Source organism: Vombatus ursinus, unplaced genomic scaffold, assembly GCF_900497805.2.
Source record: "Vombatus ursinus unplaced genomic scaffold, bare-nosed wombat genome assembly UNPS02014802.1, whole genome shotgun sequence".
Classification (NCBI taxonomy): domain Eukaryota; kingdom Metazoa; phylum Chordata; class Mammalia; order Diprotodontia; family Vombatidae; genus Vombatus; species Vombatus ursinus.
In genome coordinates, this window is record NW_020954580.1 from 24,355,456 (window position 1) to 24,374,680 (window position 19,225).

The window sequence follows — 19,225 nt, forward strand, 5'->3', positions numbered from 1 at the left end:
TGGTTTCCTTTGTCTTCCTATATATTTTATTTTATGCATTTAAAAATACTATTCTGAGAAGCCATTCCTAGGCTTCACTAGGCTGACAGAGAGGTCCAGGGCACAAAAAAGGTTAAGCACCCCTGTTTTAGACCAAGGCAAGGACTGACAAAAATAATGTCAGTAGTCCAGAGGCAGAAGAGTTGACTTCCAGTGACTGGCAAGGCACTAACTTGGAAGGCAGGAACTGAGGGGAGTGAAATAAGATAGAAGTACTTGGAGGCATCAGATCTCAAGCAAGCCACCCAAAATACTAAATTTCCCCACCAGGCAAGAAGATTTGGATTTCCTAGTAGCATTATATGACTTATGGAATCACAGAGTTTAAGAATTGGAGGGGTTCTTAGAGGCCATCTAGTCCAACTTATATATGAAAAGAATCCCCACTGTAACATATCTGACAAATTGTCATCCAGCCTATGCTTAAAGACCTCCAAGGAAGAGGAACTATCTCTCCAGGGAGGCCATTCCCCTGTTAGATAACTCTAATCATTAGGAATTCATTTTTTTCTGACATCAAACTTAAATTTGCTTCTGTATCTTCTACCTGTTGTTCCTGGTTCTACCTTCTGGGGACAAACAGAACTAGTCTAAACCTTCTTCTCCAACCAGTCCTTCAAATACTTTCCACCACCACCACCACCACCACTATGACCCCAGGCTTCTCTTCTCCAGGTTAAACATCCCCCTTTCCTTCAATTGATCCTTATATATCACAGACTCAAGGCCCTCTATCATCCTAGTTGCCCTCCTCTGGATACTCTTTGGCTTATCAATGCCCTTCTTAAACCATGATGCTCAGAATGAACACAGTACTCCAAATGAGGTCAGACTATAGTGGGGCTCCTACCTCCCTATCTAGTTTCAAATCACATTAAGTTTTTTGGCCACCACGTCACACTGTGGCCTCATAATGAGCTTATAATCCACTAAGACCCCACGAAAATCTCTAGATCCTTTTTCAAAACAACTACTGTCTCTGCTTCCCACCCTATCTTTCACCTGTGAAATTGTTTTTTTTTTTTAACCCAAATACAAGCCTTTACATTTATCCCTATTGAATTTCATTTTATGATAGAATATTATATTACAATGTTCTAGCTTGTTAAAAATCCTTCTGTTAGTCAATAAACACTTATTAAGAGTCTGCTCTGTCGATGTAGGCATTGTGCTAAGTGCTGAGGATACATACAAAGGCAAAAGAGAGTCCCAATTCTCAAAGGGCTCACAGACTTACAGGGGAAACAACATGCAAACAATAACAAACAGAGGGAAGGCACCAGAATTAAAGGGGATCGGGAAGGCCTCTTGTGGAAAATGGGATTTTAGTTGGGACTTGGAGAAAGCTAGGGTGCTGGCTTTGGCAGCACATATATTAAAATTGGAACGATACAGAGATTAGCATGGCCCCTGCGCAAGGATGACAAGCAAATTCGCGAAGCATTCCATGTTTTGGGGGGCAGCTAGGCGGTGCAGTGGATAGAGTACCAGCCGTGGAGTCAGGAGGACCTGAGTTCAAATCCGAACTTAACCGTGAGACTCTGGGCAAGTCACTTAACCCCAATTACCTCACCCAGAAGAAGAAGAAGATTAGGGAAGCCAGGAGGCAGAGGTGAGGAAGAAGAGCATTCCAGGTATGGGGGCAACCAGTGAAAATATCTAGATTCTGGAGACAGTGTCTCTTTTTTGAGGAATGCCAAGGAGGCCAATGTCCCTGGATTGCAGAATAAACACCAGAGTTGGGGGGCAGGGTGGCAAGGTGTAAGAAGACTGGAAAGCTGAGGGGTGCTTAGATTATAAAAGGCTTTGAGTGCCAAGGAGGATATTTATATCTGATCCTGAAGTGATTGTGGTTTATTGGGGGGGGCAGTGTTTGTGACATGGTTAGATCTTGAATTTAGGAAAATCATTTTGAAAGTTGAGTGGAGGATGGACTGGAGTGAGGAGACACTCATGGAAGACAACCAACCAACAAACAGGCTATTGCTATAGTGTGAGAAGATGAGAACCAACACCATGGTGGTGGCAGTGCCTCAAGAAAGAAGGAGATGTATGTGAGAGATGTTACAAAGGTAAAATCAAAAGGCCTTGGTAACTGATTGGATGGGGGTGAGAGAAAGAGAGGAGTCAAGGATGACACCAAGGTTTTGAGCCTTGATGACTGGGAAAAGGGTTGCACCCTCAGCAGCAATAGCGAAGCAAGGAAGAGGAGAGGGTTTGGGAGAAAAGATAACAAGTTCAGTTTCGGACATGGCAAGTGTAAGATGTCTATTAGATATCTAGTTCCAGATGTCTAATTGGCATTCATTGATGCAAGTCTGGAGGTCATCAGAGAGGTTAGAGAAGGATAAATAGCATGGAGAGTCTTTTGGATCTTGAACTACTATTCACTGTGATAACTTCTTGCTATTAATTAGTGCCCGTAGTTAAAATAGCATAGTTCTGGTGTCCGTGAATACCACCGTACTAATACACCATTCCAGACAGCTATTAGGCAGCTTGGGAGCTACAAGTCTGATCACATTCACATGTACAACCACATACAGAGATGGTCCAAACCCTTTGGGCTCAAAGCATTATAGCTCTTTATCATCACAATAGGAACTTTCATCATTTTAAATTTCAATCTTTATCTATTCTATGGAGAGTGAAGCATCCATATTGGAATTCAGATCAAAACTGAACCTTCTGAGAGTGGAGGCTATGTCACTTTGACAAGCTGCCATCTGATACTATTTGGAAGCTGCTGGCTATTTCTTGCTTCCATCTTGTGGTGGAAAGCTGAAAACACAAGAAAGGAATCTGGGAGCTTGCTGTAGGTAGGATTCCCTTTGCCTTCCTCTAATACATTTGATTCTCAGTCCCTGCAGAGCCTTTTGTAAAGACTGTTTCCAGGCCTTCGGATTTCCACCAAATTCTTCCCATTTGAAAACTTCCAGGATGAAGGTTTCCTTCTTCTAACAACTGAAAGAGCACCAACCAGGATAATCCCGGATGCTCCCCTGTTGCTGAACTCATGCCTCCAATCAGTCATGACTTCAGCAGCAGATACTCCTTTAAAAGTTCCAAGGACTCCCTGGACTCTACTCCCTTCCCTATGGGAACAAGCATCAAAGAGACAGGAATAAAATGCTTTGTACACATCAGGAACTAATTGCCAATTTGGCAAATGCATTGACTAATGTCATTCACTGTTATTTCTAAATCCTCTCCTGTCCTTGACCCCCACTATCTAGATGTAAACTTGGAACCATTAGTGGAGAAGGATAAAGTCTTCTGGTACCACGAATGGAATTGAGAGGGATTTAAATTCAGTGCTTTTGAGTGTGGTGAAATGAACACAGCAGTACATTAATGCTAGGATTTGAGCTCACACAGCATGAGAGCTTTCAAAAACCATGTTTAAGGAAGCAAACAGAGCCACTACCAACCCTTTCAGAGGAAGCAAAAGAAGTCGGACAAAACAAGTGAGTACAAATAAAAACTGCAACTGTGCTGGAATTAGGTAGGAAGAAAAAGGGACTTTCTTTACCAAAGAAGATTCACATATGGGATAGTGACAGTACACTCTGCAAAAGGCTGGTAAGCTTTGGTTGGTTAGAGGCTGCTAAACCCTTGGAAGCATCTTCAGACTGCCCCCACATTTGGCTGGCAAAACTGGGTCAATTGTCAGGATGGAATCTGGACTAAAATGCCATAGGAAAGGAAATTTGGAAAATGAGAGCTGGACACCAGACCACTGAAGTGTAAATAATAATAATTTTTTAAAAAAACCCATCCTAATTTTCTCTCAAAGTTGAACTGTTTTTCATATTCCCAAGAAAGGCAAGTTGCTTAGTTTGAGATCAGCAACCTTTTACTTTAGACTTTCTCTTTATTAGTTCTAACTGGTTCTTCCAGTCTCTATGTAAGCCATGATCAGATCAATAATACTTCTCAAATGTATAATGTACTGAGAGCCATATTTCCTATTGGAATGAACCCTCTTGATCCCCAAAGGAGAGGTGATCCCAAAGTACAAAGCCAGGATATTCCTTGGGGAAAAGGGTAGGGGGAGGTACTTTGTAAAAAGAAAAAGGGGGGGAGGGGGCTTAGAAGTCCCAAAGTTAAATTAATACTGTACCAAAATTCTATATTAGCAAATTTTAATGAGGAAAAAGTTTCAGCTTGCTCTGAACACCTGGAGCTCTTTATGCCATAAGCAACCAGCCTCCCAGCACCCACCTATCCCCCTGTTTCTCCTAGAATTATTTAGATTTTTAACATCTTCAAAATTTAAGATAATTGACTCTCATTCCTACTCCACGGCATCTTTGTTTATTTCCTGCCAACTCCTAATACTTTAAATTAAAGAAAACCCAAATTCTTCTCCAGTCCTGTTCCCCTCCCCCCACCACAGACTGGTTAGTTCTGGAGACAACACACATTCCCAGTTCTCCCCGCCAGTTTGATTAATGTGTCTTGGCTAATTGTGTGAAAGATGGCAGTCCTTTAGCAAGTGTGACCAGTTTATTGTTCAGCCAATCACAAGAGCCTCAGTTAGCATGTGAAAGGGGTGGGGGGAGGGGGGAAGGGTGAGTGTTCTATCGACTGAGTCAAAGGAGGAGCATTTTGGGGGGTCACAGGGCAACACCCACTTCTTTGAGGGGATGTTACTATGCTCTACTAAACCTGTAAACCTCTTACTCAAAGCATTTTTTTCTCCTCCCTCCTTTTTCAAGTAGATCTTTTTTTCCCATGGTGCAAGCAAGCAAGACACTGGCTAGTCTGCAGACGGATTTCACGTTCCAGGGTTTTTAATATTTCACTTTTATATTTCAGTTAGAGAATGATCCTGCTGAGAGGCTGGGAATCCGTGCTCATCAGATCCCCTCGCTGACACTTGGATATATTGCTCTGAAAGCTATCCCAGGAGAAAACATTAAACAAAAAAAAAAAAAAAAAGCCTACTTTTCAAAGCCTACTTCTCAATCTGCCCACATCAAAATAAGACAACTGGCCCTTTGAAGTTGAGGACACAGACTTCTCAGCCGGTTTCCAAAAAAAAAAGAAAGAAAAGAAAAGAAAAGAAAGAAAGAAAAAGGGAAGGAAAAAGAAAAGGAAAAGAGAAAGAGAGAAAAAAAGAAATGAGAAAGAAATGTCTTTTAAATTGTATACCCTTCTCACCTTGCCCACATCAAAATCAGGGAGAGTAGTCCTTTAAATCACAGCCAGAAAACCTTGTAACTTAATTCTATTAATAAAGGTCATCAAGAGGGTAGGAAAAAGGTGATTTACCACCCTGTGCTGCCCTGCTAGTCAGTACAAAATGTCCATTCCTAAGCTAGGTCAGCCCTCTGTCCTGTACGGACTATCAGTACTGAAGATTGGTTTTCTGGTTACACATCAGAACTGAAATGGAAGGAGCTGAGTTTCTGGTAGAAGAGGAGGCACATTGGTGACAAGGCAAAGGTTCTTGTACCTTTCAGTGATTCCTTCAGGCTTTCACCCAACCCCCTGCTTTTCTGTGGAGAGGAGAAAGTACAGCTTGGGGAAGTGGAGTCAAAAGTACAAGGCCAGGGACGGTAGTTCCTGCAGATACTTCTAGGTATGACACAAAGTATCGCTCTTGGGCTATGTATTGTTGTTCCCTTCCAAATTACTACCCGGTGTGAATGTAGTTTGCATTATTGATGTCATTGGTCCTGTGTCCAAGACATGACAGATTCTTCAGTTGTCAATTTACAGGGTATCTTAAAAGTCTTAGTGCGGTTTTAAGTTTAAATAGCTTCAAAAGTTAAAATGGCACTAATATCTTTGGGACACCCTGAATGTGTCCAGAAGAGCTTACTAAAACTTGAGGGAGGAGAAAAGACAGATGGGTTAAAAAGGCTTCACCTTCTGAATGAGTCATATTGAATACCTGGTTTTAGTTGGTTGTCACAGTCCTGAGCTGAACAAGAATTCTTAACCAATGTGCACCTTGGCCAAAAGAGAGATTTGGTAAGAGACTGGATGAGTTACTGCAAATCCACCATCACTATTTGAACAAAATGCCTAAAAGATGCAGAGCCCTTTGTAAAACTTAAATCATGACATAAATGTTAGGTATTATAAAAATAATTATTGTTAATTATACTCATCAGCATAATTAATTAATGAAGGGAATCTGGTGGCAGTTACCTTTGCAGTTAGACTTAATGCTTGTTATATCTTCCATAAAATAACCATGCCCCTAAACCTCTTCAATCCAAGTGAAAAACTGTAGAAGCTTAGAAGGACTATCTTTCTGGCCCTCCCAGTGCAAGATGGGAAGCATGAAGTGAAGAAAAAAAATTAGGAGTCAATTTTCCTCATTCTGATAGTTGGAGAAGGGCACTGTTGTCATCAGGGCATTGGTTTCTGTGAGGAGCCTGTTAGATGCCTTTCTTCACTGAACCCTAGGGGCAGGGAGTAGGATTAAGGAAATGGCCCTATTCCAAACCCACTTACTTTCTGGGGTGGAGATTGATTTTTGTGAGGATTTCCAAACTATAGCTCAACTGCTAAGCAGCTGTAAATTAACATATTAACATTTGGTTTGGATATCATAATTCTCAAAGCACCCAAATATATTTTACAGTTATTCCCTGTTCTTCTTCAAAGCCAAGGAAACCCTATATGAGACTATAGAATATCTGTGTAAACCTTGATTAAACCAAGATGTCTGGTCTACTGGTTGATGTGCAGCTGATTGAGCTAGGACAGTAGGAAAGCAAAATATTCAGCCTTCTATGTCTCCCATTGTCCTCCTTACTTCCAATTTGCTTACCCTCCACCACCACCTCCCCCACCGCCCCCCCAACACACACACTATTTCCTGCTCTCTAAGGGCCTCTCTCCAGGGTAAGCTCAAACCAAAGGTGGCAAAAACAACATTACTGCAGTGTCAGACAGAAAGAAAAGGAAAGAAATCCAAGTGATCTGTTGGCCTAAGTAGACCTGCTCTGCTTCTCTTCTCCATGAAATCTCCATGAAGTATTAGAATGAAGTAATTGGTGAATGTACTCCCTCCACTAACAATGATCACAACCCTTCTACAATTAGGTGATAATCCTCTCCAAACTTAGGCTGATTCTCTGATGACAGACATACACTCTATGACCAGGTTCACAAGGGAGTTTACTTAACTTGATAGAACCTACCAGAATTTACATTTCCACTGGCAGAGCTTTTGAGAAGCCAGAGTCCCCTTCTCTCCATGATGAGGAAGAGACCTGTAGCCTATTTCAGGACATTTGTGGAGGTCTTTTCCTTTAGTTTTCCTCCTATATTTTATACAACACAAGTGTCCTAGGATTTAGTCAAAAGAAAATTTAGTGATCTGAATGAGTTTCCCTAGCATGATACCTTTGGTGACCTTTATTAATAGAATTAAGTTCTCAAGTTTTTGAGTCATGATTTAAAGAGCTGCTGATGCTGATTTTGATGTGGGCAACTTGAAGAATATTCAAATAAGAAGGCTGATTCCCTTCTTTCTTTCTGAGTGAGATGCCATGTCCTGCCCTCTAGGAAATGGAGATGGAATTAACCAGTATGTTAGTTTCAAATATTGATCAGCTTCTATTTTTACTTCTTAGGCTTAAGAGAAGTCAGTTAACTTCACCTCTTTCCATAAAGCTCTTTCTTAGAAAAGAACTAATCAAGGCAGCTCAGTCAAATGTCCAGGGAATAAAAGACCTTCACTAGCTCAAATTTCATTGGACAGCTAACAGGAGAAGACTCACATCTGGTACTTAATGGCCAATGTTGTACTTACATGGTTCCTCCTAAGAGCATTCTGAAGCACTGTCAGTATTACCTGGGTTGTAGTTAGGCAGCTTGGAAACTCCAGGCCAAGTATCCTCAGTAGGGACCCCCAATACCTATGAAACCAAAGAAAGAGAAATAAAGGCAGAAAAATGGGATGAGTAGGGCAAATCAGAAGGGAAATGGTCCAAAAATGGTAGAACGAGGGAAGAAGTTGTTATGAGTCATATACTGACATACACATACACACAAGCTTCATATTTAACATGATTTAGAAAATAGTTTCTTGGGAAATACTTATGATCTGAGTCTATAGGCCAATCTCAATGGATATAAGCATAAATTACATATATTACTACTAATTTGTTGGTTAATCTTGATTGGTTAAGATCATAGAGCCTGAAGGCTTTATCTCTCATTCCTCTTCATGCATTCTGCCACTTCAGATAAAATGACCTACTAAATGTTCCCCAAACTCCACATCCTATCTTCTACCTTCATGTATTTGCAGAGGCTGTCCTCCATGCCTGAAATGTACTTACTCCTCATCTCTCTCTCTCTCTCTCTCTCTCTCTTAGAATACCTGGCTTCCTTCAAGGCTCAGCTCAGGTGCTACCACCAATGGAAGCCTTTACTAACCCCAAACTGTTAGCACTTTGCCACTAAAATTATCTCTTTTTCTGTGTATGTGTTTTATCTCCACAGTAATAGTAATAACCTCTAGTGCATATGTATATGCATACATGGATATATGGAGAGAGAACTTTAAGATTTGCAAAGCACTTAACATATGTTATCTCATTTGTTCTTTTCAACAACTACTACTACCTCTACTTTACAGATGAGGAAACTGAGGCTGATGTCAAGTGACTCACCAAGGATCACACAGCTAATAAATATCTGAGGCAGGAATCATAATCAGGTCTTAACTGATTCCAAGTCCAATAGCAATCCATCTACTACACCACATAGCAGCCTCACTTCATGAATGAAAGCTCCTTGAAAGTAGAGGTTGTTTAATTTTTGTCTCTATATCCTGCAAACCTGGTCTAACAGGTGCTTAACATAATGTTTGTTGAACTGAACTGAATCTACGACATCACACTCAAATTTAACACCTGCTCATAAATATAGAAATTACTTTAATTTTCCAATCTAGTCATTACAACCCAATTAATGTGCCATACCCCACTCCTAATACTCATACCCATTCCTGGGAACTGCAGGAGCATTATAAAAATAGCTAATTGGCAATAGTTTATATCTATATTATTGACATGTGGAGACCTCTCAGAAGCACTGAATATAAGTAGGAAGTATTTAAGTAGCTTTAGACTATTTAAACATGAATGCAGTCTGAACTTCTATAGTAGAATATAAGTTGCCTAGCTATAGAAGGATATAATAAGTTAGTTCAGATCTTAATGGTTTTTGGCTTGGGAGTTCAAGACTGTTATTTTTTCCTCATTACAATCAAATGCATATAAGACAAGCATGGTATAGGAGAAAGAGCACTTGGATGGGGAGGTAGAATATGTGGGCTCAAGACCCAGTTCCTTTATTTATTAGCTGTGTGACCCTGGGCATATCACTTTTCCTCTCTGAACTCTAGCTTCCTCACCTTAAAAAAAAATAGGTGGGGGTGGAAATAGATGATCTTTAAGGTCCTGTCCAATTCTGACATTCTCAGCCCTCCAAGGTACCCTTCTACTCCCTACTCTAAGCAGATGAAAAAACACCTGGAATGCCTATAGATTTTTCCAAACACTCTCCTCTAGGCTAAGGGTAGCACAGAGAATCTTGGAATCCATTCTGAAAGAAAAAAAAAGAAAAGAATTGGGCCAATTAAAAAGGAAAAACACAAAAACAACTACCACGCACTGATTAATCTCTCCACTCCCAGATCTAAAGTTCTAAGCTCTATGTGTGTAAACAAGTGGGTGTGGCTCACTTGTGCCCACAAGTTTTCACTTGGCGCAGACTTTGGGATGTGCCTACCAGCTGGTTGATCAGAAGGAAAAGAAAACAAGAAAATCAACTGCTTGACAATGAAAGGATAGTACCAATGGTGAATTCAAACTCCTAATGACAAAAACAAACAAACAAACCCCATTTCCGTATTTGTTGTATTTGTCAGAATTATTAGAATTGTTATGACTTATTCTTCGGTTTAAAGTAGGAGTTACATATTTATTTTGAACTATTGAGTGATGGTTCAGTGGTTCCATCCTTTTTTTAAGTATGAAGGCCTCATTACAACATCAAAAATTTTATTGGACTTTCATGTGATAATATTTGTACTATTTGTATCCACTGCTTGAGAAAATAACATAATGACAAAGATAATAAATTCAGAAACACTTTAAAGTGAATTTCTACTTTATTAATCATAAGAGCAACTACCTATATGTGAAAAATAGTCATGCATATCTTAAATTATTTTTTCAGTCTACGGAAGGTATGTTTGCTTATTTATGGATTTGAATAACTTCTTAGTTCCCACCCCTTCCCCCAGGGGTCTATACCCAGTAGGTTGAAAAATATGATTTTGTTTTTTAAAATGACATTATAGAATTACAATGAGATTTCAGCAAATTTTAAATCTCTGATAACTTCTTGTCTCTTAGCTTTTCCTGAGGGTGATGTGGAGAATTTTCCTAAAGTAAGTTAGCAAGAGAAAATCTTTAGTATAGTTTACAAGTAAAGTTAAAGACCACTGATTAGAACTTTAAGAGTCAAAGAGTGGGGGTTTTTTTTGTTTGTTTGGTTGGTTGGTTGGTTTGGTTTGAACCCACTATGGGCTGGTGTAGCTAACAATTTTATTTACCTTTTTAAAAATGGGAATTAAGATTCAATGGGAATACAGTATAATCCATCTTATTCTTACTTCAACAAGGACTGGATCTTTTGCTGCCATATTTATGGCTAGTGAAATAGATAAAAGCTTGATCAGAAAGACAATGGTGATGGAATTATGGAACAAAAGAAAATTCATAAAAAGGCATTTTAGGAAGTTGGTGACTATAGATACAGCGTTCCTCTTTACGTGTGTGCCTCTGAGACTGAACATCTTTACACTTACAAAATAAACGAAAAGGGAAACAGTGGTTAGAGACTGGGAAATTTGGACCCAAATCAGAAAAATGCTGATTTAAGAAAAAAATTAGCTACATCAAATATGATTATTATTTTTTGTCTGTACCTGTGATTTCATTGGTATTGGGAATGATCTATAACTTCAGATCTTAGAGAGTTGCCTGGGACATTGAAGGTTAAGTGACTTGCCCCTGGTCACAGAGCTAATATACATCAGAGGAAGGATTTGAATCCAGGTTTTCTTTACTTCTTGACTTCTAAGCTGGTACTCTATCCACTCTACCATAATGCCTTTCAAATATATATATATATATATATATATATATATATATATACATTATATAATTTGAAATTCTTTGGTTTCCTTTGAAACTCAGCACAAGCTCTGCTATTCCTGGTCCCTTCAGCTATTGGTGCCTTCCTCTCCAAGGCTACCCTGTATCTGTTTTGTGTGTGTTCTGTATGTAGTTTGTGTGTGTCCTGGATACAGTTATATATGTGCATATTATCTCTCCTGTTAGAATATAAACTCTGTGAGGGCAGGAACTGTTTTGCTTTTGTCTTTCTATCCCTGGTGCCTATTACAGTGCCAAGCATATAATAAGTACTTAATAAATGCTCCTTGATTCACAAGTTAACATGTAAAGAATTTTTGCAAACTTTAAAACCTATACAAATGCTAGTTATTATTATCATTTATCATCATCATCATCATCATCATCACCACCACCACCATCATCCCTGCAAGATATTTGGCTAGTTGGTTTTGAGATAGCCTACATACAGGGAAACTCAAATTGAGAAGCTTGAGGTCACAGAAATGATGCTTCATTTATTTAATTTTTTAAATCTGCCTCAATCTGTCACATTAAAAAGGCAGCAGAGGGATAACTCTGTAACTTTGTACCATTATATCAAAGCATGAGAGTGGAGATCCAACTGCAAGACTGCTACATTAAGACAGCCTGGAGTAGTAAAAGAACTCAAAATTTGGAGTCAGATGACATGAGTTTAATTCCTTCTTTTGTGACTTACTCTTCCAACATGGGCAAGTCATTCACCTTTTCTGGGACTCTGTTTCCCCATAAATAAGATGGGAGGTGGAGATTGGATTAGATTATTTTTGTGGTCCCTTTCAGATCTCTGATCGAAGTGAAAGATATAGAAATAAAACTACTCACTACCTGATAAGTTTATTCTTTGTATGAAATACTGGGGAACAGGATATCCAGGAGGGATGTCCAGGAGAAATATAACTATCTTCTCTCATTAATTTAAAAGACTATGACACTTTCAAACAACAGTGTATTGGTCAGCAATGAGTTACATGAGTCAATAAAACTGGAGAATAATTCTACTTTTGGAGAAGCAAAATTTAATGAGCAGGGAAGGATACTGATTTTTTTTTTAAAGTGGAAGCTGGGTAATAGCATGTCTTTTATGCTTTGTTCAATTTATTGCTGTTTAATTGGTCTTAAATTTTTGATGCATTATCATAAACATCAAAGAGAAGTCCCCATGTTTTATTACCCTAAGTATAAGACAACTGCCCAAATGAAAATGGCTTTTATGCCGTAACCATCAGCCCTGAATGTTGGACTGATCATGATAGCTTATATTTATATAGGACTCTATGGTTTACAAAAAAACTTTCTTCACAATGATCCTTTGGAGGAAGACGTAAATAGGAACTGCTAGAACCAGGACTTGAAATTGTCTTCTCCCTTCAGAGCCAGTGTGATGGATTTGGAGTCGGGGAGGGGTTCAAATGCTATTTCAAACATTTACCAGTTCTGTGCAAGCCACTTCTCAGAGCCTCAGTTTCCTCATATAAAATGGTGATAATAATACTTTTTATAGTATATCTACTGTATATGTATATTTATATATGTCTATATATAGGTATACATAGACATATATAAATATACATATACAGTAGATATACTATAAAGCAACTGTGAAGACAATGCTTTGAAAACTTTGAAAAATGTTATCATTATTTTTATTATTATTATTTGAGGCCAATGTTCTTTCTAATACTCTATACTAATCAATTTAGCAAAAGCAATTTACTTTAACAGATTAACAATTAATATCTTTAGATTGATGTCATCTATTTGATTATCTAAAATATACCTTACAGGGGCAGAGTCAAGGTGGTGACATAAAAGACAGCATTTTTACCTTAGCTCTCCAGCATACCTCTTTCACAACAACCGAGAAAATGGGTCACCCTGAATTCTGAATGGGAAAGCCAAGAAAAAGTCACATCGAATCATTTTTCCAGCTCAGGGAAGCTTAGGAAGATGGGCAGAAAGCTCTGTAGACATTTAGGTGGGGACTGGCCAGGAACATGCAGCATGGTGGAGACAGAGAGCATTCTATTGCCCAGGGACCAAAAGGAAGCAAAGACAGAGCACCAGGGAAAGAAGCACTGGGGCAGAAAGAAAACCTAGGGGACCCCTGAACTAGAGCTAGAAACAGGAACGGGTGCTATCTGGAAGCTCTGTTGCCCATTACCAGGTTCTGAGTCATAGACCCAGTGGGGAGAAGAGTGGTCATTAGTGAGTGGGGCCCTAGCTGAGTACTAAGCACAGGATAAGTTCCAGGAACTTAGTTGTGTGGATTTGAGCCCAGGAACAGAGCAGTGACTCAGTTATAACTTTAGCCCAGAACATAAGCCTGCATTGGAAAAACCACAGCAGAAGACCAAGATCAAAGGGGAGCCATCAGTTTAGTCACTCTGAACCTGAAGAACCTCCCAGAGGGCTCACAGTCTACTGAAATTCAGCTATACGTAACCAACAGATCCAAATTGTAGAGCTCAGACCAGGAGGGCAGTGAACAAACCTCTCCCTGTATCACACCACTTTGGAAGCATCAAAAACTTGCAGGCCCAGAAAATGAGCTATGAAAGCTATAGAAGAATGCAAAAAGCCACAAGCTAAGGCCAGACATTACACACACACACACACACATACACACACACACACACACCCCTCCAGAGGTGAACAAAACCCAAGACTAACATAAAGTACAAAATCAAGAAAAATGAGCAAACAAAACCAGAACCTGACCATAAAGAGCTACTATGGTGACAAGAAAGCTCAAGACTCAAACACAGAAGACAATGACTTAAAAACATCTACAAGCAAAGCCTCAAAGGAAAATTCAGATTGGACATAAGTCGAACAAGAATTCCTAGAGGAATTAGAAAAAAAAGCTAAAAATTATTTTAAAAGTCAAATGAGAGCTATGGATGAAAGATATGAAAGAAGAATTAGCAGCTTGGTAAAAGAGGTACAAAACCTTACCAAAGAAAATAACTCCTTGAAAATTAGAATTGGCCAAATAGAAGTTGACTCCATGATACATCAAGAAATAATAAAACAAAGTAAAAAAAATTGAAAAGTACAAGAAAATGTGAAATACAGGAAAAACAACTGACCTGGAAAGTAGATTGAGGAGAAATAAGAATCACTGGATTGCCCAAAAACCCATAAACAAAAAAAAAAAAATAGTCTAGATATCATCTTTCAAGAAATTATAAAGGAAAACTGCCCAGATATCTTAGAACCAGAGGGCAAGGTAGAAATTGAAAGAATACACCAGTCACTATCTGGAAGAAATTCCAAAATGAAAACTCCAGGGAAATTATAGCCAAAATCCAGAGATTCCAGGTCAAGGAGAAAATACTTCAAGCAGCTAGAGAAAGAAACCATTCAAATGCCTTGGAACCACAGTCATGCTCACACAATATTTAGCAGCCACCACTATATAGAAAAGGAGGGGTTGGAATATAATATTCTAGAAAGCAAGGAATGTAGGATTACAACCAAGAATAACCTATTTAGCAATACTGAGTATAATTCTAAAGAGGAAAATGGATATTTAATGAAATAGAGGACTTTCAAGCATTCCTGATTTTAAAAAAAAAGCACCATGTGGCTTTTGCTGGTTAGATAATTAATTATGTTCATTGTTTTCCTAATGTTTCAGCATCCTTATATTCCTGATATCAACTTAACTTGGTAGCAGTAAATTATTTTCTGGATATAGTGCTATAGTCTCCTTTTTATTCAAAACTTTTGCATCAACATTCATTAGTGAAATTATCTTCTCTGTGAAGTATTTTCTCTGCTTTATGTCTCCCTGGTTTGGAGAGAAAAACCATATTTATTTCATAAAAGGAGTTTGATTAAATGCCTTTTAAAAAGGAAAGCAAAGAAATCTGGGGCAATCATATCCTTATGATGAAAAAAGCCAGTATCTAAAAGGACATCCTCCCAAAGGACAAGGGAATACCCCAGTCTAGCCCAGCCCTGGTTTGGGGGTAGGAGATAGGGAGATAATACAGGGATGGTTGTGCCAGAGACCAGGGGCTGGTGAGGTCATCATCAGTTAGTTTTTCTATAAGAATGACATAGGAGTAGGTTCTTTGAATTCTCTTCTTTCTATCATTGCTATATTTGCTACACTTAGGTTTTTTCCTTATCATTGGGTGTGATAAGGGAAAAGCTTCATTCTAAGTTGTGTTTTGTTCTGCCACATCTTCTCAGGATTCCCAAAATATTTTAAAGAAAAGACTGGATTACCCAAAGGTACTTAAGGTGCAAAGAAGATCCCCCATTAAAAAATTGTCCATACCTCCCACCGTCATCCCCAGTGACAAATTTTTCAGTCATAGAACTCGGTAACCCATTTTCTAAGACATGTGGGATCTCAATGTGTATCAGTGGAAAGAATGCTCAAATTGATGAAATCAAAGACTTTGAAGTGGTGCTTTATCAGCACAACTCATATTTTCACAGGTTATATAGTGATATGCAATAGGTTCATACAGTGTCCCAAACTATTGAGCCAATATGATCATTATTTTATAACTTTCCTTTTGTTCTCTCTCCCTTGACCTCTCAAATTTGTCCAGTGGGATACTAAGGCCACTCAGTTGTCTGGTTTTATTTTTTCTGCTGACTTCTTCCTCAATGAATGAAAGAAATCAACTGACTACCACATAACCCTCTTAACTACTGCTATTGCTTTTATTTACCAAAAAGAAGGAAATGAAGGTTTTATGACCATGCCAAAAAAATTTTTTAAAGATATTATGCCTCAAAAGACAAAAATTTAGAGGCACTCCAAATTAACAATAGGAAGTAAGTGATAAAGAAATGGGCTTTCTCTCTTAGAAAAGCACTCTGGAATCTCCTCCCAAGAAACTCAGATGGGAGACTCCAGGTAATATTCATAATCAAGATGATTACTCAAGAGTTGCCTGCCTCCTTCAAGTTCCAAAATAACCTGGGAGTAAATCTCTAGTTTAAAACATTTGACCATTTAAATGAATCCCTTTGCCCTAAATTAAGAAGCTGTATTGGGCCTTCTATATTAGACCAAGAGAAGTACAATATATAACAAGGTGATACTAAATTCAAATCCTTGTGTTTAATAAATAGAGAGCATTTCTGAATACAGTCAATAGTGTGTGTGTGTGTGTGTGTGTGTGTGTGTGTGTGTGTGTGTGTGTGTGAATTGGTAGTATATTTGCTGGGGGAAGAGGCTGGTTAGTGTTCTATAGCAAAAATTAGCTCTGGGAGAATATCATGGGTTGAGGTCATGAAAGAGAGCAGGAAAACCTGACCTTTAAGAGTAAGGAAGGCTCATGGAATACTCTAAGATCACAGTAGGAACACAATGATCTTACTACTAGGAGGTTTACAATTGTGGCACATACTGCAGTTGCCATACTTTTATTTGAGACCAGATCTGCCTGTTTTACTCAGGCTGGAAATGCAGTAGCTCTTCATAGACTCATGTCATCTGACTGGCATGGAAACCTTGACCTGCTCCATTTCCAACCTGGGTCATTTTGCCACTCCCTGGTTCTTCCCTCTACCCCCTGCTCCCATAGGCTCACCATATTGGTGACAGACTTAGTGTGAACACCTGATCAGCTTTAGCCCTACTATAGCTTGGAACGCCCAAACTCAAGGGCATCTGTCAGTCTCAGTCTTTCCAGTAACATCAACTACATGAATGTAGAATGCCCAACTCATACCCTTAATCAAGCCCTATATACAACTGATACCTCAAAGTAGATAGATTGTTATAATCCTCCTCAGGGTAGATTTGGTTCAAAGTTTGAAACTTAGGTATGTTTTTCTCTAGGAATAAGATATACATTTTCTTACCGCCCAGATCTTCTCTAGTTGTTCAACGATATCAGAAACTCCAGGAAATAAAGGTTGGCCCTGGAGCATTTCAATAAAGATGCAGCCTGCACCCCTAGAAAAGGGAAAAAGGTGATCTTGGTACCTTTGAAGACATTACATGAATTCCAGGATGTCAGAGTTGGAAGGGACCCCAGAAGTTCATTCCACACCTAAATGAGAATTTTCTCTATAACACACCTGACAAGAGGTGGCCTGGACCTTCCTTGAAGACTTCCAGTGGGGAGGAACCCACTTCCTTTTGAGGTAGCCCATTCTAATTTTGAATAGTTCTAATTATTAAGTTTCTCTTTGCAACAAAACTAAATTCAATACTTTCCAAATTATACCGATTTCTCTTAGTTGTGCCCTCTGGGACCAAACAGAACAAGTATAATCCCTTCTCTACCTGACAGCCCTTAAAATATGTAAAGACATCTTGTATATTCTCTTCAACCTTTCCTTTCCTCCCTTTCAAAAAAAATAATATTTATTTTGTTTTTAATTTATGGAATAAAATAAGCATTTCCATAATAGTAATAACAATAATAATAAAAAGATGATTGTATATGGGGTCATTTCCCCTTTCTAAACATCCCTATCTCCTTCAACTGACCTTCATATGATATTAACCTTCACCACCTGGTTTGTCTTCTCTGGATACTCGCAAGCTTATAAATATCCTTATTAAAATGTGGCACCAGTATGTGAAATAGGGATGTTAGCTGTCACATATGTGCAAAACTAGACCTAACTCATACTTATTCTCCTAACAAAATTTTCAGAGACAGTTATTCAAGGTTACCTATTGTTAGAAATCTTGGACAAATGGTAATTACAGAGTGGCTAAACAAATTAAGGTACAGGAATGTAAGGAAATATTACTGTTCTGTAAGAAAGGACGACTATCACAAATTCAGAAAAACAGAAGGATACTTCTATGAAGCAATGCAAAACGAAATAAGTGGGACCTAGAGAACAATATAGACAATCCTATGACAATATAAACAGAAAGAAGCACCACTACCACATCAAAAAACTCTGAAGCTGAATGCAATGTGGTTATAATGACAAAATGTGGCTCTAAATAAGAGATAAAAAAAGTACTTTTCTCCCTTCTTCACAGAGGTAGGGGATTATGGGAGTGGAATTCTGCATGGGCAGTCAGACTTATTAATATGTTAGTTCTGCTGGACTGTGCTTTTTTCCCCTCTCTTTTTTACTTTTTGTTATAAAGGATGGTTCTATGACTGCGGGAGTGGGATGAGAAAGAAGATGTTTTTTAAAAGAAGGAAAACAAAGAAATCTGGGACAATAATGTTCGTATGACAATAAAGGGCTCCTGTCAAAAAAAAAAGTTCATCTTTTAGAGAATCTTTTTGGAAAGAGAAACACTCTGCAACTAGAAACACAATGTATAACAAAAAAAAAATCATACATTCTCACTTAACTTCAGTTATTCAATTTCTGAGATGAGAAACAAAATGTTTAGCTCTGATGAAATATATTTTCTTTCCTGGGTAGTCATGCTAAAGGATGACTCCCATAGGCCAAAAATGCACAGGAACGATTTTACTGTTAATTCTAGTTCTTCTTATTATGAGTCTTCTGAGTGATATGGGGTAAGAGGATTCAAGTGGTTGACTACACAAATTATTTCTTAGACATTTAAACAAGGCTCAAATAAATACATATGTATCACTCTAGAGTTTAAACCTGGGGTTTTTTTTAATCCCCCAAGAGGCTTTTGTTGCATAGGTAGGAGAAGTTTGTGGCCTTTTAATGTTATTTACCGTTCCTTGTTCCAGTAAAGTTTTAAACCCAATAGATCTGGTTTCCTATTTCTGGAGCTGTTTGTTTTTCACTTTTCATCCAGATGTTTGACAACATGAAGTCAGATATCCAGATATTGCCAAACCATGGACTTGTTTGTATTGGTGAGATAAGGTACTAATATTCGATTGCATTTTTCCATTTTCATCAAGTCACAATCTCTTGGCTCTTGGTGGGGATAGTCATATTGAGGATAATGCTTTCCCTCAGTCAAGAGATCTGATACCTCAAGAAGCACTGTCCCATCTCAAGGTGTCACTGATTTACTCTATCCTTATATA

General features: G+C 38.5%; 1 protein-coding gene and 1 non-coding gene across 2 annotated transcripts in view; one reads left to right on the forward strand and one right to left on the reverse strand.

Moving 5' to 3' along the window:
• The window catches only part of CDK15 (cyclin dependent kinase 15), a 93,576-nt gene that overhangs the window by 38,038 nt on the left and 36,313 nt on the right, over nucleotides 1–19,225 (reverse strand). The window contains exons 8-9 of the mRNA XM_027873516.1: nucleotides 17,094–17,187; nucleotides 7,859–7,922 (exon numbers count right to left, since the gene is read on the reverse strand). Coding sequence (XP_027729317.1) covers nucleotides 7,859–7,922; nucleotides 17,094–17,187 — 158 coding nt within the window. The remainder of the gene's footprint in view (nucleotides 1–7,858; nucleotides 7,923–17,093; nucleotides 17,188–19,225) is intronic.
• On the forward strand, nucleotides 1,391–1,494 carry LOC114051516. The gene has a single exon (XR_003570160.1). It is a non-coding gene; the product is annotated as a U6 spliceosomal RNA (small nuclear RNA).